The following is a 19,022-nucleotide window of genomic DNA, read 5'->3' as shown; positions in this document are numbered from 1 at the left end:
GGTCGCGGTCCTCGGTATCGGCGGTCTCGGCCACCTCGGTATTCAGTGGGCTGTCGCGCTCGGTGCCGAAGTCACGGCGCTCTCGTCGTCGGCGGCCAAGGAAGACGAGTGCAAGAACGTGCTCGGCGCGCACCACTACCTCAACTACAGCGACCCGGAGGCTGTCAAGGCGGCGGCGCAGTCGTTTGACATTCTGCTCTGCACGTCGTACGGCGACAAGACCAACTGGGATTTTCTCTTTAGCCTCGTCGCAACGGAAGGCAAGTTTATCCTCGTGGGCCTCCCGGAGAAGCCGATTTCGTTCATGGCGTTCTCGGTCGTGCCGCGTCAGATCACGTTTGTCGGGTCGCTCATCGGGTCGCCCGAGACGATCGAAGAGATGCTGGAGTTTGCTGTCGAGAAGAACGTGCGCTCGATCGTGCAGGTGATGCCCATGGCCGAAGCGTCCGCTGCGTTGAAGAAGGTTCGTGCCGGCGATGTCCGCTTCCGCATTGTGCTTCAAAACTAAAGGGTTGCGCCCTTTCACCCTTGTCAGGCAGACTTATAGTGCTGACTAACGCGAAAAAGTGTTCTATCTATCTATCTATCTATCTATCTATCTATCTATCTATCTATCTATCTATCTTCGCATTTTCCGAAGTGTGAGGTTCGGACGCGGCTGTTGAAGATGCTGCTGACAACACTACATTGGGCCGTGTAAACCCTCCAACACCCGACTTTTGTGAAACTACGCTAAACCCTTTGACACCGTTGGCGCATAATGCGCATAATGGATCCAACCCCAATCCAATGGTTGTACAGTATGAACTACGCAACGAGCACCGCATCGACGTGTACATGAGCGACCCCGCACTTGTAGCCTGGCACTACGACGACAAGTCTGACTGTCAGAGCGCTTGTGGCAGCATGGCAGTGCTGGTCGTTCTAGAAGTTTCCTCGACTGCAGAGTTCCACAGCGACCTTGTATACTCCTGCGAGGGACGTCGCGTCAAGCTTGGACCGAAACACCGTAGGCATTTATTGTTGAAGTCAACAAACTACTCGGACATCGCGCCAAGAAGCCCCGCGATGTTGACTGATCAAACGGATCAAACAAGCCGCCATGGTCCACTCGATTATCCGAAGCAGATTTTGGATCATCTTTTTTTGTACATGTATGCCGTTATGAATATAGATAATCAAAAGACAGATTTCGTCGGGATCTCGAAGGCATGCTCATCGCACATAGCGACTTTACGACGCCGACAGGATCTCGATAGCGTGTGGGGCTTACTGTACCCGAGGTACGCTACATAGGAAAGCAGGTCGTCCTGCACTTGATGCTATTAGATGCACGATCCATCACCGGTGCTACAGCATCGCGCGGCCTCTTATGTGTTGAAGCCAATGACGGAAGCCGTCGTCGAATACACAGAGCCCACCGTATGCGTGCCTTGTCCCTGGTTGCTACTTGAAGTACACGGCGAGGTTGAAGGCGATCGAACGTCTCCGACGCAATGAGCTCAAGAAGCACCATCCCAAGCTTGGACTGATGTGCGCTAGCATGCTATAGTATACGACGTGACCTTCCGAGTGCTTTGCAGGAGGAACCCCAAGGATTGGAACCGAACCATACCCGTCCGATTCCAGTTTGACACGCAAACGCCATTGGCCAACGCGGCGGCCAATCAGATGGTCGTGTCGCTGCATGGATCGCAGGTATCTTTTCACTTTCCGTTTACTAGTGTCATGAAGACTCAAAACGCCACAGCACCCGCACTCGAGCCGATCGGCTTCCTCACACTGGTGCGGCAGCCCGACCTGCTCCCGTACATGACGCAGTTCCAGCACGGAAGTCCAAAGGAGCTTGCGACTGCCTTCAAAAAGTACCGGCGGCAGCTCACCAAGTCTGCATACGCGCACATTGATGCCGAGAACCACAGTGTCTTGCGCTGCTTTGTGCTCTTTCGACTTCTCGCTGATGGTCGATCGAGCCTCGCGCAGCTCTGTCTGCGCCACTACCCGGACGGGTACATGGTCCCGCGCCTCCCGGTGACAGAGCTCTATGCAATGGACGCTGCGGCGCGCCTCGGAGATGTCGTTGTGCTCGCGTTTCTCCACAAGCACGATCTCGGACGGTGCAGCGCCAGTGCTATGGACGTGGCCGCGGCAACGGGGCATTTGTCGGTCGTGCGCTTTCTGCACCGACACCGGCGCGAAGGCTGCACGCAGCTGGCGTTTACACTAGCCCGTCGACACGGACATATCAAGGTGCTGCAGTACCTCACTACGCACTGCGCCGAGTTTGAGCGCCGGCAAAGCGTGCCGCGACATTCGGGCAAAGACGCGGTCGTCGCTGGCGGCATGGTCGCCTCAAGCTGCATGATACAGTAGCGCATTTGAATGAAGATGCGAGTATCAGTATATTTCAATGTGCGTTGTTTAACGACTTGGGCTCACTGCGACCCTCGGAGTGAAATGGCTCGGACGTATCGAGCAAAAGGGTTGCGGTGCAGCCTGAAGTTGGATCTGATCTGATAGAACGTCACCAGTGCTCCGGTTGTCGGGAGCTACCGGTACTGCATGAGGTGTTTCATGCACTAGTATGGCGCCCTTGACGGTGCGCAATGGCCCCGAGAGGACAGTTGTTGCCATTATCGAGGTGGGCTGTAGCAGGACTGCAAATGGGAACGGAGGGTGTTATTGAAAGGGTACTCGCATACGAGTTTCAAACGACGTTTTCGGAGTACTTCTACTCATGAAAGAACCCGAGACAATGCGGATGGAAGACAATCAGAGCTCCTTGCCTGACAATGATTCCTAACAGTACCGCACCACGCTGGACATGGCTAGGACAACCCTTCAACTACAGCGCCCGCCCGCCTGGCTCATGGGATTCTTCACGCTGGTCTCGCAGAGCGAGCAGACACGCAGGATGCGTGTGCGAGCGCGCGTTGTTGATGCGAGACGGAGCAAGCACATCCTTTGTCCAATCTCCGCAAAGGCCTGTCACATGCGCCGTCAATTTTGCCCGTGGGAGGTTTTCCATAGCAAAATCGAATCTGGGCTAACGTCACGTGCCATGTCGCGTGGTCCACATCCCTATTAACCACAAAACACACAAAACCCACCATGAGAAACCCGGCGTGGGAATGCGAAATGTGCAATCACCGGATTCCTGCGCTGTGATTGGCGTGCCACCAACCAATCGCGTGGCACGTTGCCGTATCTGGCTGCCGCCCGCGCGGAGCCAGAGGCACGGCAGCCGCAAGGCGCATCTCATCGCGTAATACGAGCATTCCTCCATTGAACACGCACGTGCACGATGAAGCCGCTGTTCCGCCACGCCAAGACCACATCGCCGCGGCAAAGTCTCTCGGCGCATGGTCGACCCCAATCGGCCGTGCTCGATGTCCTCACGCAGCCGGATCTGCTGCCACTCATCGCCGCCTACCAAGCCGGCACGTCGCGCGAGCTCGCTCGGATCTTCAAAAAGTACCGGCAACAGCTCCACAAGCCCGAGTATGCCATGGTCAACAGCGACGATCCGAGCGAGTTTCGCTGCTTTGTGCTCTTCAAGCTCCTCTCGGACGGCAAGACCCCGGGCGTGCATCTTCTTTTGCGCGAGTTTCCCGACGGCTACAGTTGTCCCAAGATGAAAGCTGCGGCCGACCTCTATGCGATTGACGCCGCATGCCGCCTCGGCGATTTGAACGTTGTCAAGTTTCTCCACGAACACCACTTGGGTTTGTGCAGTCAAGCCGCGATGGACGCGGCGGCGTCCAGCGGAAGCCTCTCGATCGTCAAGTACCTTCACCGCCACCGCGACGAGGGGTGCACCCCCCTTGCGCTCGCCCACGCCAAGCGCTTTGGGCACATCAAGATCTTCAACTACCTCGCCACGCACGTCGCAACAAACGAGACGCCGATTCGTGAAAAGTCGGCGCTCACAGCCCGCGACACGGTGGCCGCCACGAGCGACTGCTGCATTCAATAGTCCCGGCACATTTATAGTCTAGTTGGCAGAGTTAATTTTTCTTATTTATGCAAAATACCGCACATCATTGTCAATACATTGCCGACAATTGCTCTTTGGGTTGTAGTACATGTAAAAGCAACGTCGTTTTTTCGTCAAAGTAGTAGGGACACGGGTATTCCTTGTTGTCTGACGTACTCGCTACCAAATAACTATACTATCGACAGTTCCGCTCGAGTTTATGGACAATATGTCCAATTCGCTCGCGTCCCTTCTTCGTTCTGGCGATTACGCGCGAAAGCCGAGGTGCAAGCACCCCTCGACGCGTTGTAGCACAATCGTCATCATCCTCGTGTTGACGGCAAGCGCAAGATTCGACATTGGGAAAATCGAAGTTCGAAGTGACACACGAACGGGCGTTGGCAGCCATTGCCTGCGTAGTTCGAAGTTGTGCGGGCGAATTGTGGTTCTCGCTTGTGCTGCCACGTGGCGGCGCTTGTTTTATTCTTTTCATTGTGATGCATACGAAGTATGAGCTTCAATAAATTATTGGTTTAAAAACAGCGCCACCGCATCGAGATGAGCAATGCGGCGACGGCTTGCACCCACCCACTGCGAGATCCGGCGCCGATGACCAACATGATGGAGCGGCCTGCGTCGGTCTCGGACCGCGTCTTGACGTCCGGCCGGCGGCTTAAGATGGGCCTCTCGTCGCTCAAGTCGATCGAGATCCGCGAAACGACCGCGGCCCTGCGCATCCAGCAGTTCTACCGCAAGTACCTCGTCAAGTGCAGCCGGCCGCTTGTCGTGCGCCCGCCCGCCAGCTCCAAGAAGCTCAAGGTCACGAACGACACGCTCGCGCTCACGACGGCGTTCTTCACGTCCACGATGGCGTCCACGAAGCAGCTCCATGCGCGCGAAATGCTTCACAAGCCGACGCTCGTCGACGACCATGCACCGGTCGCGCACGTGGACCTCAAGGCCGCCGAGCCTGCGCTCCTATCGGCCGCAATGAAGGAGCTCGCCGCGCTTCGATGCTCGAGCCCGTCCGAGGCCGACGTCACGGACGCCGACCTTTTGGTTCACGACCAATTTGTCAACATGATGCACGAAAAGTGGCTCCTTTGCAACACGGCCGAGCGCCAGCGCATCCACGAGCCGTCGACAGAGACAAAGCTGCCGTTCTACGCGGCGGTCTGCGACGTGCGTCCGTGGTTCTCGGACCTCGTCTTCGTGGCGCGTGGCGGGCCCATCGTGCCGCATGTGCAGCAGGTAACACGTCGTCTTGCGCATCATCGCATGACGCCACCATGCGCGAATAGGTAATGACGGGCCCATCGAGTGCCAAGCACCTACGTGGCGTGATCGCTGCCATCACGGCGCTCAATGCGACCGAGCAGTGGGCGCCCGACGCCACATCGCTCTTGCCCAAGGTCCGCAAGCTCTTCTGGACGATGCGGTCTGAAATGATGATGCCCATGGTGCGTTCGATCGGGTACATTCTCTGCAAATGCTGGCGCGTCCTCTTCGACGGCCTGTACATTGACACGGCGTCCATCGCGAAGCTGCAAGACCTCGTCGCGCGCCTTGGACCGAACGTGAGCCTCGTCTTTACGCCGACGCACAAGTCGCACTTGGACTACCTCATTGTGAGCTTTGTCTGCTTTGCGTATGGCCTCCCGCTGCCGCGCATTGCCGCCGGCAACAACCTCAACCTGCCGCTCGTCGGCCGGTACTTGCGTTCGAACGGCAGCTTCTTCATCCGCCGGTCGTTCCAAGGCGATACGCTCTACAAGAAGTGCTCACGTCGTACGTCCATCAACTCTTGGCCGACGGCGCGCCGTTGGAAGTGTTTGTCGAAGGCGGGCGGTCGCGCCACGGCCGCGTCCTGTCGCCCAAATTTGGCTTCTTCCACATGATTGCGTCCTTCTTGGAGATGCACCCGCAAAAGGCGGTGGTCATTGTACCGCTCTCGATCGATTACGACAAAGTCCTCGAAGTCCCCGACTACGTCGCGCAGCTCCTCGGCACCCCCAAGCAGAAAGAGTCCATCTGGAACCTCCTCCAATCGGTCGTCTCGCTTCTCTTTAATCGGTGCGGCTTTTGCTACGTCCGCCTCGGCGCGCCGATCACGATGCACGCCGAGTCGTCCATGGAGCAGCTCGGCGCGTCGGTCGTTTGCCGCATGCAAACCGCCGGAACGATCACCAGTACGTGCTTGGTGGCCACGATCTTGCTGGCGTCGCGCGATGCTCCGTTGACGCGCGCGCAGCTCGAGGCCCAAGTGTGCTGGCTGCAGACGACGCTTGTGACCCGGGGTGCGACGCTTGCGCCGTTCTCGAGTCTCGAGACGCTGATTGACCACGCGTTGCGGCTGCTTGATCTGCCATTGACGGCGCCGTTTCTGCCGACGCCTCTTGATGCGAGCTGCATGCTGCGCTTGGCGTACTACCGGAACCACCTGCTGCACCACTTTCTCCCCGAGATGTGCTTGGCGACGCTGATCACATCGTACGCGACCTTTACGCTGGCCGATGTGGCACGGGATCTCGCGCTGCCATGGGCGTTGTGCACGCGACTGTGCCCCGGGGCATCCTCGGTGCCCGCCCTCGACGCGTCGCACATGCAAGCGTTCATCGCGTCCGTGCCGATCCATGCCGTGGGTGACGGCGTCTACAACGTGGACGCCGCTGCGTATGCAAAAGACCCGCTCGTGCAACTGGCCACGTCGCTCTTGTGGCCGTTCATGGACGCGGTGGCGCTCGTGCTCCGCGTGCTCGAGTCGCACGTGGCGCTTCTGAACGACAAGCATCCCGGGAAGCGGCATCAGTTTTCCGAGCGCCACGTCATTTCGTGGATCCACAAGGAGACGCCGGTGGGCGCGATCGACCATGCCGAGGCCATGAGCATGGAGAACATCAAGGTCGCGCTCCACGCGCTCGTCGATAGCCACGTCGTGCTCAATGACGCGCGGGTGTTTGAACTGGCGCCGGCGTACGCGAGCGTCATGTCGCTCTCGACGGTGCGTCGGACGCTGCTCCGCAAGCCACGCCGGCAGCGGTGGCACGTCGCCGCCGCGAGTGGGCCGCGCGCGTTGCCGTGGGGACACCTCGCACTGCTGTTGCTGTAGACGTGTGAAAATTTACAATTGGAATAGATCAACATTTTATGCGTGCTATGTACTACTCTAGACTTCATCTTGGTGGACGTACGCCGTCGCCGCCGCCGCTACAAAAGAAGGGATTGCTTTCAGATCGCCGTGACGAAGGGCAGTGGATACCTCGCCGCTTCTTGCAGCGGTACACAAACAAGGCAATGAGCGCGAGACCGATCAAGCACCCGCCGCCGATGAAGAGTCCCAGTGCCCAGCTCGGCGACTTGCCTGCAGAGTATCCGTCAATAATGAGATCTGGAGGACAAGAAGTCACGCACCGGAGAAGTCGAGGATGTTGGCGCCGCCGCCGCAGTTGCCATTCGCGCAGTAGAACGTGACGGCTTGCTCACGCACGAGGTACGACGTGTAGTAGACCTTGAGGAACGTGTCGCCAATGATCCAGCGGTCGCCGGACGAGCCACCGGGCGGCGTCATTTGGAGCTGGATGAGAATTTGGGTCTCGGAAAACACCATCGAGTAGTCCCACGCGTTGAGGTAAAAGGTCGTGCCGTGGATCTTGAGCCCAATGCGCGGCAGTTGAACGTCTTTGGGGCAAACGTAGTAGGATGCTTGCCACATGCACTGCTGCGGCAGAAGGTGCGTCGAGGCAAACTACAGAAGGATGAGGCAACGCCATCATCTTGTATGCAATAATACCTGCACAAAGAGGAAGCGGGGCATCGAGAGAAAGGTCGTGCCCGAGTCGACGACCGCGATGCAGCCGTGGACGGTGTTCTTGCACGGCGCTGTGCTGTTGTCGTTGGTGCTATAGCTCTCGAGAAGGATGTTCCAGTGCGACGTTTGGTTAGGTGCAAGCGGGACCGTGACGCCGACCAAGCTCTGCTTGGCAATGAGCGCATCGTCGACGCCGTTAAGGATCAAGGACGACCCGGACGCGTCTGGCACGGACGTCAAGAACATGCTAAAGCTCTCGAGGTGGCTCATGAGGTACGACGCGTTGGACGTCGTGTTGAACGTCGACAGCACCGGGTACGCAAGGCCGAGGATGCCGTTCGTGGCGTTCGTGAGCACGTTGTTGGCCATGCCAATGCCGTAGACGCCGTCGGCGAGGGCGAGGCTGCCCAGCGCCACGGCGCCGCGCTTGGGAAGGAGGCACGCGTCGCCGCTGCCATAGTAGATGCTCACGCCGCCGGCGGGGCACGGCGAGACGCACGAAGCGCTCGAGACCGCCGTGCATGCGACCCAGAGATCCGCCGAGCCCGTGTCGACTTGGACGTTGTAGTCCTTGCCGTCGATGGTGACGCGAACAATGTACTGCGTCGCGAGGTGGTTCTGAATCGCGACGGTAGAGGTGGCGGTGCTGAGTGCCCGCGGAAGGCGGGTCATGGGCAGCGCGAGGCGCGGCAAGGCAGCAGCCATGGCGAGGCCAAGCAAGAGAACAAGCCGGGCGAGCATCGTGGTCGAGTACGGGTGTTGGACCGTGGGTGGCGTCCGGGGCGGAACGGAGTGTGTTCACAAAGTCGCAGCATGCTTGAACTTGGCCGGCTGGATGCCAAAAGGGTGGGATGGTGTTCGTCGGCTTGTGACGTCTTTCTACGTTTTTTCTGTTTAAACAGAATCAATCCAGCTACCATGGTTCAACGCTACGGTTCAACGCAGCGTCTTGCCACGTTTTTTAATAAACGCATTTAACCATGAGGGCATTGCAAGCAACACCGCCAGCTGGATACTGTCACTATTTGCAACAATACGGTCCTTTCTCGCGCGAAATAGTGTGTATTTTGAGCTCAGACACATTGCGACTACCTTGTGGCGGCGCCGTAGGCGTGGGATGCACCCGTCTCCTCGGACGACGAGTTGTCGTCGACGACCCACACCGATTGACACGGTCGCTTCGACGCGCCTAATGGCGTGTCTGTGAGATGCATGTCGACGAAAAGGAAATAGTGTTACCGGTGCGGCGCCGGTAGTAGTGACACCACGCGACCAGCCCGAGGAGGCCGAGTCCGACAAGGCACCCACCCGCAATGATCAGAATGAGCGCCCAGGTCGGCATGCCCGCTGCATAGTACCAGACGTAAATCCAGGTGCACACATATCGGTTGAGAGGGCACCTGAAAAGTCGAGGAGGTTGTCGCCACCGGCGCAGTTGCCACTTTTGCAGTAGAAGACGACCGCCTTCTCCGACACCTTGTATGTCGTGTAGTAGACCTTGAGAAAGGTGTCGCCAATGATCCAGCGGTCCACGAGGCGGCCGGATGGCGTCGCTTGGAGCTGCACAATGATCTCGGTCGGCGAGAAGACGAGCGAGTAGTCCCACGGATTGAGGTAAAACAGCGTCGCGCTGTCGCCGAACGCGAACGCGAGGCGTGGGAGCGCAATCGTGCTTGGGCACGTGTAGTAATCCCCTCGGAACACGCAGTTGTGGGGCAGAAGGTACGTGGCGACAAACTATTTCAGCCGTCAACCATCATCACTCGAGCACGTGGCAGTCGTCGTACGGGCTGGAAGACAGCTTTCGGCATCGCCAAGAACGACGTGCCCGAGTCAACAATCGCGAGGCAGCCGCCGTTCTTGCACGGTTTGAGATTCCACGGAACACTGCCGCCTTCCACGCTGAACTGCGAGACGTTGATGTTCCAGTAGTCTTGTTCGCCGGTCGCGAGCGGGATCGTGTACCCGACGAGGTTGTCTTTGGCGACCATGGCGTCGTCGACACCGTTCAGCACGAGCTTGGAGCCTGGCGCGTCGGCTTGAGGCGTCAAGTACATGCTAAAGCTGTCGAGATGGAAGACAGCGTACGACGACGTGTTGGCCAGCGACCGGTACGACGAGAGGCCGGGGAACGCCAGCCCCAAGATGCCTTGGCTCACGTTGGTGGGAAGGCTGCTCGTCATGGCAATGCCGTAGACGCCGTTCGAGACGGCGACGCTGCCGATCACGACGGACCCATTCTGTGGCACGACGCACGCGCTGCCGCTGCCGTACGTGATGGTGATGGCCGTCGACGGGCAAGGGCTCACGCACGCCGAAGACGAGATGTAGTCACAGGTGACCCAGAGGTCGGCCGAGCCAGTGTCGATCTGTACCGTGTACGACTTGCCCTCGATGGCGACGTTGACCAAGTACTGCGTGCTGCCGTGGTTGATCAGCTCGACGCTCGACGTCGCTAGGCGCCGGTGCATCGGCAGCTCTTGCCGATAGAATGACGTGGCGGCGCTAGCGGCTACAAGCGATGCGCAGCAGAAGGCGCGAAGTGCGTGCATCGAGGCAATGATGGGCACTCGGCAACGAGCGGGATGTCGGTCACAATCCTATTTCCGGATAATGCCACCGGATAAGAACCCTGCCTTGTGATTGGCGCACGCGGCAAGTATCCAGCGTCAACCCACGCCGCCACGAGGCGGCACGACTGAACTTGACCGACAACCTTGCATAACCGGCGTCGCGCGGACGAGGAAGGAGCGCGATAGCTTACATGCAAGCTACCGTGGAGCAACATGCGAGAGCTGTGCACTTGATCTTAGTGTTATGCCAAACTGCGAGGGACCGACAACGAGTTCGAGCGTGCAATAAAGACCTTCGGTTCCCACACCGTCGACTGCAGTAACGTTGTTGGAGGAGCGCGTTCTGCTTGGGTCTAGAAACTCGAAGCTTCTCATCATTGCCGTATTTAAAACTATTGAGGGGCGAGGTGTAAATGCCCATGTGCTGCCTCTTGGTCCAGCTCCTCATCCACGCCCACAGCCCACGATGATACCAACGATCTTCGTGCAAGGATCAATGGTAAAAACGCCTGCCAATGACAACACACTGCAGTACCGTACCGGTACGAGGCGGCGGTGCGGGCATGTCAGCCTGACACGTTGTGTGCTTCCCAGCGACCGCATGCTGGAAAAAGTGCCGAAGCGTCGGCGCATGTTCCAAGGAACAAACGCGCGTTCGTTCTCGAAACGATTCGAGCGCGTCCAGCGCATCACAGTTCTCAATCATCCAACATGACCAACGCCAAGGTGATGTGCGTCACAGTGGCGACACGTGCTAGCACCTGCTCGACGGCGATGGCCCCGTCCGACAAGAATCCCGCGCACGCGACATGCGGCGACGACCTCGCGGCAAAGACGACAACGGCCGAGCACAAGAATACAAGCATCACGGACGCCGCGGCGAGCGGACACTTGGCATCCCAGGTTCGACTCGGCACCCAGCTGGTGCAAGTGCCGGGGAGACACGACGAAGGCTACCAGTGGACGCTTGTCGCAGCGCAGCGCGGCGCTGGCGAGGCCCAACTCTTACTGGCAAAGCTCCTCGCGCTCGGCCACGGCTGCAGTCGAGACAAGCCCATGGCGCTTCGCTGGCTCAAACGAGCGCGTCTCCACAACGGCAACCAAATCTCGGACGATGACGTGGCATGCGCCAAGCACATGATTGCGATCGGCGAAAAGGTGTGCGCACGCGAACGGCTCTTCAAGTGGTCAACCAACACGCTCTCGATCTCGGGTCGCGTCCAGAGATTTCAGTCGCATGACGACGACGCGTCATCGCTGTGCTTTGGCGACGTTCTCGCGCAGATGGTCGCGCGGAGCAAGAATGGGTCGTCGGTGGCCCGCGACTTTGTCCAAGGCTACACGACACTCAAGGCTGGTGTTCACTTGCTCGAGGCCGGTGATATCACTCGCGGCATCGCGACCGTGCGGCAGGCCCATCGGTTTTGGAATCCGCTGGATGTGCCGCGTGACGTGGGCGTGGTCGTGCAGCAAGCGGCGCGTCGCCTCCTCGACGCTAGCCCCTCGGACGCCGATGCACTGTATGTCGAGGGAGTTTACGGCGTGAAGGCCACGCCGGCGATCTATTGGCTCCACTGCACGACGTTGCACCCAACATGCGCCGCCTTCCACCACGCACTCGGCGCTGTCTATGCGTCTGCGGGCCAGTACGAGAGTGCGCTACGATCGTTCACAAAGGCCATTGCGGTCGCCACCGACGCCACCTCCAACGAAACGCTGACGTGGTGCTACGAGCGCGCGGCGTGCCTTCGAAAGCTACTGGGGACAGGCCTCGCGTCGGTGGCGTCCGCTGTCGCTGCCTACGAAGGTTACGTGCGCGCTGCGCCGCGCGACCACCGCAAGGTGCCCGAGGCATGGTACGCACTCGGTCTTCTCTACGCGGCCGCGGGCCGCACAGAGGATGTGCGCCATGCGTTCGGGCAAGGCGTTGCCGCCGAGGCGTGCCGGCTGCACTGTCTGCCGCCACTCAACTTTTCGACCAAACAGCGCGTGGCCAAGTATCTTTTGCACGCCACGGACGTCCGTCGGCGGCCTTTGTCGGGTGGGGCGGTGCACGGAAACGCATCGCCGCCCATTGCACTGGACGTGCTTCGCCGCATGCACCGGCTTCCCCTGTAGTCGATGCCAGCCTTCTCGTCCATTTTTGCTTTTTTTCTACTCGTATACTACCATATAACGATATCGTTCGTACGTGAGTGTGCGCGTTGACGCACGATGCTTCTTGCACCCACAGACGCGCATGTGTCTCACTGATCAAGTCGTTTCCTCGCAGACAAGAAAGTACCCAGCGCGATCCTCGACGGTTGTCTGGATCAGGTGCGTGTGGACTGCACGTGTCCCTGCGCGCGCTCACATTGTGTCCACAAAAGTGCAGACGCCATGTCGCGCCCGTGCACAGATACCACATGGCTATGCGCCGCCGTCGTCTTGACGTACTGGCATCCCCATCATCCCTCACATGACGACGTCCATCCTCCTCTTCCTCGCCCGCAATGCCTGCATTGCACGCAGTCTCCTTCGGCCCATGGCCTCGCACCATAGCAAGGAAGAGGCCATGGCCGTACATAGCCTTTCCTTCGACGAGATGGTGCGCCAGAACGGGCGTCGCAGCCTGGACCACGCAGCTTCGTCGGTCCAAATTCAAATCCCGCGCGTTCGCGCTTTTTCCAGCGCCAAGTCGCGGTGGCGCTGCGCGCTGATTGGTCGAGACGTTGGTTTGGCCACCGCATGCAACGTCTTTTTTTGTCGGCTGTGCGAAATAAAATCGTATTTTTATGCACGTTGTCCGGTGTCTGTGTATTAAATAGCTACCTGTTTGTATGCATAATGCGAATTCGCGGGCGCGCGGGGCACGGACGACGCGCGTATTATTTTATGAGAATGGTGGGCAACGCGGTGCAATTAATTTCGCGAATTAAATGAGTGAAGTTTGTATGGGTAATATTATTCGGTTGTTTTTTAATTTGGACCACTACGCCATTCACCATGGAACAGCAGCAGCCAGGAGGAGGCTACCAGCCGCCGATGGAGCCATCGTCCTCCCATGCGTACATCCCCATGCATGAAGGGACGCCGACGTCGTCGACGACGTCCTTCAGCCACGCGGAGCCGACCTCGATAGAGCCGTCGCCCATCAGCCGGCCAAGCTACTCGTGGAACGAAGGCGCGGCCGAAGGCCACCACGCGTCGGCGCCGACGGGGCAGCCCCAGGACTACCCGCCGATGCAAGTGCCCACGCTGCCAATGGCGTCGCTGCAGGTGCCCAACCAGCTTCCCGGCATGCAGATGCCCATGGGGTACATGCCGTCCATGGCGAACGGTGGCGCGATGCCCAACCCGATGATGGGCATGCCGATGCGCAACCCGATGGCCGACCCGATGCACATGGGCGCCCAGTCCATGTTTCCGCAACAACAGATGCACCACCAAGCCGGCGGCGGCATGCACTACGCCAACATGGGCCACCCGACGCCGTACGGGCAGCTCCCGCAGATCCAACACCCGCACATGGCGATGAACAATGCGCCGCCGATGCGCGCACCGATGCCGTACGGCGCCTCGTACGAGTTTGAAGTCACGCTCCAGAAAGGCTCGTACGGTCTCTGCATGAACATGGGCGTCAAGCTCGGCAGCATCTCGGTGCTCGGCTTTCGCCAGCCCCAACCCGGCGTCATGGGGCCGGCCGAGATGTGCGGGATGATCCACGTCGGCGATGACCTCGTCGCGGTCGATGGCATCGTGCTCCAGACGGCCGACGACTTCAAGAAGGTCGTGCCTCTTCTCAAGTCGGAAGCCCCCGCGACGCTGCGCTTCCGGCGCCACAACCGCCCCGAAGGGGCAGGCTACTACAACGACGTGATTCCGAACGGGACAGGCACGTCGGGCAAGGTGTATGCGCCTGGTGAGGCGTACTTGGGCGTGCGCTACCACGGTCCGAACCGGTGGTCGGCCGAGGTCAAGTCGGCGCAGAACCACATCCAGAGCCTCGGCGAGTACCAGAGCGAGTACCTCGCGGCGCAGGCGTACAACACGTACATTTACCGGACGTACGGCCAGGGCGCGCTCAAGTTTATGCACCCCGCGTGCCGCAGCCAGGCGCAGATGGCGATGACGCCGGCGCAGATGCAGCAGATGCACGTCATGAAGCAGCAGCCGCCCGTGCGCAAGACGATCCTGCACGCCATGTTTACGGTCGAGCAGAAGGAGCAGCTGCGGTCGCAGATCATGGTCTTCAAGTTTAGCACCAGCGGCAACGGCATCCCGAACGAGCTCCTTAGCATTGCGCTCAAGGGCGCGATGCCGCTCGACTTTAACATCCAGCCCAAGGACCGGTCGCGCAAGAAGACGTTCAACGACGAGCAACCACCGCGCCAGAACAAAAGGCCGGTCGCCCGCGGCCAAAGCGCAGTCGCAAGAAGCACGACGACTCGGACGACGACGACGACGACGGCGGCGACGACGATGGCGACGGCAACTTTGAGCCCAAGAAGGTCATTCCGCCCATGGTACACAACCCTCGAAAGCATGTCGTTCTCGGATGCCCATGCCGCTTCTAGGACGTGCGTCGGTCGCGCCGCAATGCGGGCAAGGAGACCAAGCGCTACAGTGAGGTGGCCGAGAACGATGGCGAGGAAGAGGACGTCGAGGCCGAGAAGCGCAAGCGCGAAGAAGCCGCGCAGAAGGAAGAAGACGACAAGCACGCGATGGACAAGATTGTCGGCATGCGCTTTTGCGACGACCCTGCCAACGGCTTGGTGCAGACGATGGAGTTTTTGATCAAGTGGAAGAAGGCCTCGTACATGCACACGACGTGGATGACGACCGCCGACATGGAGGCCCACGGCAAGGGCGCGGTCTTGCGCATGCGCCGGTACCTCCAAAAGCACGCCCGCGAGGTCGAGCTCGCGCGCCTCAACCCGACCGACCGGCGCGAAGAAAACTCGACGTACTTTCCGTCAGCGTACCTCGAGATCGACCGGATTCTCGACATGATGCCGAACGTGTCGGAGCCCGTGCTGAACGCGATGGGCGAGACGGTGCTGCGTCACGGCAACAAGTTTCTCATCAAGTGGCGCGACCTCTCGTACGCCGACTGCACGTGGGAGTGGGCCGAGGACGTCACGGACGACCGCAAGATTGCGACCTTTCACCGCTACAACCACCCGCCGATGGTCGACAATGCGCCGCGGTCGTTCTTTGAAGACGTGCGCCCGCCGGTATGTGTGCTTTTTGTTTTATTTTTACGACTGGCTCATGGTGTGATGTAGCCGAGCGACTGGGCCAAGTACCAAGAGACGCCCAAGTACAACGACGCCAACACGCTTCGCTCGTACCAGCTCGAAGGGCTCAACTGGATGGTGTTTTGCTGGTACAACCGGCGCAACTGCATCCTCGCCGACGAGATGGGTCTCGGCAAGACGATCCAAGCCACCGTCATGCTCGAGCACCTCCGGCAGCACGAGCACATTCGCGGACCGTTCCTCGTCGTCGCGCCGCTCGCGACGCTCGGCAACTGGAAGCGCGAGATTGAGTCGTGGACGAGCATGAACTGCGTCGTATACCACGACTCGGAGGGCGGCTCGGAGACGCGTGCGTTCATTCGCCAGCACGAGTTTTACTACCGGCAGAACGACGCGTACCGGCGCCGGGGCATCTACAAGTTCAACGTCATGGTCACGAGCTACCAGACGCTCATGGCGGACGCCGAGTTCCTCCAGGACATCCACTGGCGCTACATTGTCATTGACGAAGCCCACAAGCTCAAGAACCGCGATGCGAAGCTGCTCGCGTCGCTGCGCCAGTTTACGTGGGACTCGTGCCTCCTCATGACGGGCACGCCGCTCCAGAACGGCGTCTTTGAGCTCTGGTGCCTCCTCAACTTTATCGAGCCCGAGAAGTTTCCGAGCCAGAAGCTCTTTTACGAGCTCTATGGCGAGCTCAACACGGCCGAGCAGGTCGCGTCGCTCCACGAGCAGCTGCGCCCGTACATGCTCCGCCGTGTGAAGGAGGACGTCGAGAAGAGCATTCCGCCGAAAGAAGAGACGATCATTGACGTCGAGCTCACGACGATGCAGAAGAAGTACTACCGCGCCATCTTTGAGCGCAACCGCGCGTATTTGAACCAAGGCTCGAACATTGCGGTCGCCAACTTGATGAACGTCGAGATGGAGCTGCGCAAGTGCTGCAACCACCCGTTCTTGATCCGCGGCGTCGAGCAGAAGGAGCTCGCGCACGTGACGACGCAGCACGAGCACACGCGATTGATGATCCAAGCCAGCGGCAAGCTCGTGCTCCTCGAGAAGATGCTCGCCAAGTTCCGCGCGGAGAAGAAGAAGGTGCTGGCTTTTCGCAGTTCAAGATCATGCTCGACATCCTCGAAGACTTTTTCAACACGCGCCAGTATACGTTTGAGCGCCTCGACGGCGCGCTCCTCGGCAACGCGCGCCAGGCCGCCATCGATCGCTTCAACGACGTCGAGTCGGACACGTTTGTGTTCCTTCTGAGCACGCGCGCGGGCGGCGTCGGTATCAACTTGATTGCTGCCTCGATCGTCGTGCTCTTTGACAGCGACTGGAACCCGCAGAACGACTTGCAGGCCGTCGCGCGCTGCCACCGCATTGGGCAGACGCAGGCCGTTCGCATTTACCGGTAGTCCCATTTTTGTGTGTGTTGCGGGAGGTTCTCATCGTTTTGTTTGCGTAGGCTCGTGACGAAGAAGACGTACGAGGCGCAGATGTTTGAGATTGCGTCCAAGAAGCTCGGGATGCACCACGCGGTGTTTGAGACGGGCGGCGTGCGCAAGGACTTTGACGGGAGCGACGACAGCAACATGATGTCCCTCATGAGCCTCGACAAGGAGAAGGTCGAGATGATGATCCGGTACGGCGCGTACGCGATCATGAACAACGACGAGGAAGATCCGGAGAACGTCAAGATCAACGAACTCGACATTGACCACCTCTTGAGCTCGTCGCGCACGATCCGGTACGACCCCGCGACCGGCAACACGTCCGAGGAGAATGGTCCGGCCGCGCTCTCGTTCTCGAAAGCGAGCTTCACGGCCGAGACGTCCGACTCGACGATCGACTTCAACGACGGCGACTTTTGGGAAAAGGTCCTCGGGCCCAAGCAAGTCCAAGTGCTCGCGTCGCAGGTCGAGAACGGGTCGCTCATGAACGCGGACGTGGAGACGATCAAGGCGTTTTTGACGACGCTCCGAGAGCTCTCGCGGCAGCTCGTGAAGGAGCGCCAGAAGGGCGGTCAAGTCGCAGACGCGGACCAGATCCTCTCGATCTTGATTGAGCTCAAGGTGCGTGGTCCGCTCTCGAAAGCGGTCAACGTGCGCTCGATCGCGGCCGATTGGCTCGAGGTCATTGAGCGTCCGAAGCGCCGGCGCAACCAAGAGGTCGAGAGCGCGCTCATGTACCATCCGTTTTTGGACGGTGACGACGACGACGACGCGCCGATCGAGGCCTCGAAGAAGGGCAAAAAGGGCAAAAAGTCGACCAAGTCGGCGCCGGTCAGTCGCCACCGCAAGTCGTCGCACACCAAGGAAGACAAGAGCGGCATTGTGGTGTCGATGCAAAAGCTAACGCGCCACGAGTACAAGGTCGTCAAGGTGCACAGCCGCATTCGTAGTGTCAACGACCGCATCCGCCTCGAAGACAGCGAGGACGACAGCGACGGCTCGAGCGAGTCTGGCGGTGACGAGCCCATGGACGAGGACGAGGACATGGACGAAGACATGGACGACGACATGGACGAGGACGCGGACGAAGAGGACGAAGACGACTACGACGACCGCAAGCCCAAGAAGCGGCGAATCAGTCGCAAGGGCCACCCGAACGCGGTCGCGACGGGACTTGCCGCCAAGCGCGGCCGCCCGCGAAAGAGCAAGTCCAAGGCGGACGACGAGTCGGACGTCACGACGACGACGACGACGACGCCAGTCGTGGTCGCGCCGGCCGAGCCCAAGGGCGAAGGCATGGAAGAGATGTGGTGTCGTGTGTGCTACAACGATCAGGGCTACGACGACGACCCGATCGTACAGTGTGAAAAGTGCCATTGCGCCGTCCACAAGGTAGTAGTATCTTTGTACCGCGTGTGGCGTCTCATGCTGTGTGCCTAGTTTTGTTATGGGATTGAGCGCGTCCCCGAGGGCGACCTGCCGTGGTACTGCGACCTCTGCCACGCCCACATGGACGCCACCGAGGTGCCCAAGGTTGACTCGACTCCCTTGCAGGGTGTGGTGCTCACTGTCGCCATGTGTGTGTAGTCGTGCATCATGTGCCCGCTGCAGCTGCCCGAGACTGCGTTCAAAGAGACGGTCGACGGGCAATGGGTCCACGTGGTCTGCGCGCTCTGGGCGCCGGGCGTTCAGTTTGAGGACACGGCCAACATGCGCGGTCTCCAGAACGTCCGCGAAACCATGGACGCGATGGACGACGAGCAAAAGGCCGCCACGTGCATCCTCTGCAACGAGCCCAAGGGCTGCATCAAGTGCTCGCGCAACGCGTGCAGCACGTACTTTCACCCGCTCTGCGGCCGCCAGACCCGCGGCGTCTACGACATGTACATGAACGACACGGGGAGCCTCCGGTCCTTTTGCGAAGAGCACCGGCCCAAGAACCGGCCCAAGGTCGTCCGAGGCGACGCTGCTAGCTAA

At 59.7% G+C, this 19,022-nt stretch overlaps 8 protein-coding genes across 8 annotated transcripts in view; 6 read left to right on the top strand and 2 right to left on the bottom strand.

Moving 5' to 3' along the window:
• Positions 1–508, top strand: part of SPRG_19379 (hypothetical protein) — a gene marked incomplete at both ends in the record, with an annotated part of 749 nt that extends 241 nt beyond the window's left edge. Inside the window, one exon of the mRNA XM_012340871.1 lies at positions 47–508. Within this exon, the coding sequence (XP_012196261.1) occupies positions 47–508 (462 nt within the window). The remainder of the gene's footprint in view (positions 1–46) is intronic.
• Positions 509–1,186: 678 nt separating this feature from the next.
• On the top strand, positions 1,187–2,373 carry SPRG_01917 (hypothetical protein; the record flags this gene model as incomplete). The annotated part of the gene is made up of 3 exons (XM_012340483.1): positions 1,187–1,283; positions 1,330–1,698; positions 1,751–2,373. Exon 3 carries the CDS (start codon positions 1,813–1,815, stop codon positions 2,371–2,373), a length of 561 nt encoding a protein of 186 aa, XP_012195873.1. The 5' UTR covers positions 1,187–1,283; positions 1,330–1,698; positions 1,751–1,812.
• A 910-nt stretch (positions 2,374–3,283) lies between these two features.
• Positions 3,284–4,076, top strand: SPRG_01916 (hypothetical protein). The gene has a single exon (XM_012340482.1). The coding sequence runs from the start codon at positions 3,305–3,307 to the stop codon at positions 3,974–3,976; it is 672 nt and encodes a 223-aa protein (XP_012195872.1). The 5' UTR covers positions 3,284–3,304; the 3' UTR covers positions 3,977–4,076.
• Positions 4,077–4,585: 509 nt separating this feature from the next.
• SPRG_01915 (hypothetical protein) lies at positions 4,586–7,085 on the top strand (the record flags this gene model as incomplete). The annotated part of the gene is made up of 3 exons (XM_012340481.1): positions 4,586–5,227; positions 5,278–5,764; positions 5,806–7,085. 3 exons carry the CDS (start codon positions 4,586–4,588, stop codon positions 7,083–7,085), a joined length of 2,409 nt encoding a protein of 802 aa, XP_012195871.1.
• A 4-nt stretch (positions 7,086–7,089) lies between these two features.
• Positions 7,090–8,619, bottom strand: SPRG_01914 (hypothetical protein). Its single transcript, XM_012340480.1, has 4 exons — positions 7,767–8,619; positions 7,388–7,721; positions 7,236–7,337; positions 7,090–7,183 (listed from the first exon to the last, which is right to left on the bottom strand). Exons 1-4 carry the CDS (start codon positions 8,523–8,525, stop codon positions 7,143–7,145), a joined length of 1,236 nt encoding a protein of 411 aa, XP_012195870.1. The 5' UTR covers positions 8,526–8,619; the 3' UTR covers positions 7,090–7,142.
• A 210-nt stretch (positions 8,620–8,829) lies between these two features.
• SPRG_01913 (hypothetical protein) lies at positions 8,830–10,382 on the bottom strand. The gene is made up of 4 exons (XM_012340479.1): positions 9,572–10,382; positions 9,185–9,521; positions 9,024–9,131; positions 8,830–8,973 (listed from the first exon to the last, which is right to left on the bottom strand). The coding sequence occupies exons 1-4, from the start codon at positions 10,334–10,336 to the stop codon at positions 8,873–8,875; spliced, it is 1,311 nt and encodes a 436-aa protein (XP_012195869.1). The 5' UTR covers positions 10,337–10,382; the 3' UTR covers positions 8,830–8,872.
• A 686-nt stretch (positions 10,383–11,068) lies between these two features.
• On the top strand, positions 11,069–12,534 carry SPRG_01912 (hypothetical protein; the record flags this gene model as incomplete). Its single annotated transcript, XM_012340478.1, has 2 exons — positions 11,069–11,088; positions 11,116–12,534. The coding sequence occupies 2 exons, from the start codon at positions 11,069–11,071 to the stop codon at positions 12,473–12,475; spliced, it is 1,380 nt and encodes a 459-aa protein (XP_012195868.1). The 3' UTR covers positions 12,476–12,534.
• An 808-nt stretch (positions 12,535–13,342) lies between these two features.
• Positions 13,343–19,022, top strand: SPRG_01911 (hypothetical protein; the record flags this gene model as incomplete). The annotated part of the gene is made up of 8 exons (XM_012340477.1): positions 13,343–14,743; positions 14,773–14,862; positions 14,914–15,573; positions 15,625–16,692; positions 16,716–17,005; positions 17,060–18,437; positions 18,486–18,578; positions 18,633–19,022. 8 exons carry the CDS (start codon positions 13,343–13,345, stop codon positions 19,020–19,022), a joined length of 5,370 nt encoding a protein of 1,789 aa, XP_012195867.1.

This window comes from Saprolegnia parasitica (genome assembly GCF_000151545.1).
Source record: "Saprolegnia parasitica CBS 223.65 unplaced genomic scaffold supercont2.5, whole genome shotgun sequence".
In the NCBI taxonomy this organism is placed as follows: Eukaryota; Oomycota; class Saprolegniomycetes; order Saprolegniales; family Saprolegniaceae; genus Saprolegnia; species Saprolegnia parasitica.
This window is presented reverse-complemented; position numbering and strand designations above follow the sequence as displayed.

Coding starts and splice junctions, on each gene's coding strand:
- SPRG_01916 (XM_012340482.1), top strand. CDS start 3,305: ATGAAGCCGCTGTTCCGCCACGCCAAGACCACATCGCCGCGGCAAAGT.
- SPRG_01914 (XM_012340480.1), bottom strand. CDS start 8,525: ATGCTCGCCCGGCTTGTTCTCTTGCTTGGCCTCGCCATGGCTGCTGCC. Junction 7,722..7,766: donor CCCGCTTCCTCTTTGTGCAG/GTATTATTGCAT, acceptor ATCCTTCTGTAG/TTTGCCTCGACGCACCTTCT. Junction 7,184..7,235: donor CCGCTGCAAGAAGCGGCGAG/GTATCCACTGCC, acceptor CTTCTTTTGTAG/CGGCGGCGGCGACGGCGTAC.
- SPRG_01913 (XM_012340479.1), bottom strand. CDS start 10,336: ATGCACGCACTTCGCGCCTTCTGCTGCGCATCGCTTGTAGCCGCTAGC. Junction 9,522..9,571: donor CGAAAGCTGTCTTCCAGCCC/GTACGACGACTG, acceptor CGGCTGAAATAG/TTTGTCGCCACGTACCTTCT. Junction 9,132..9,184: donor CAACCTCCTCGACTTTTCAG/GTGCCCTCTCAA, acceptor GGTACTATGCAG/CGGGCATGCCGACCTGGGCG.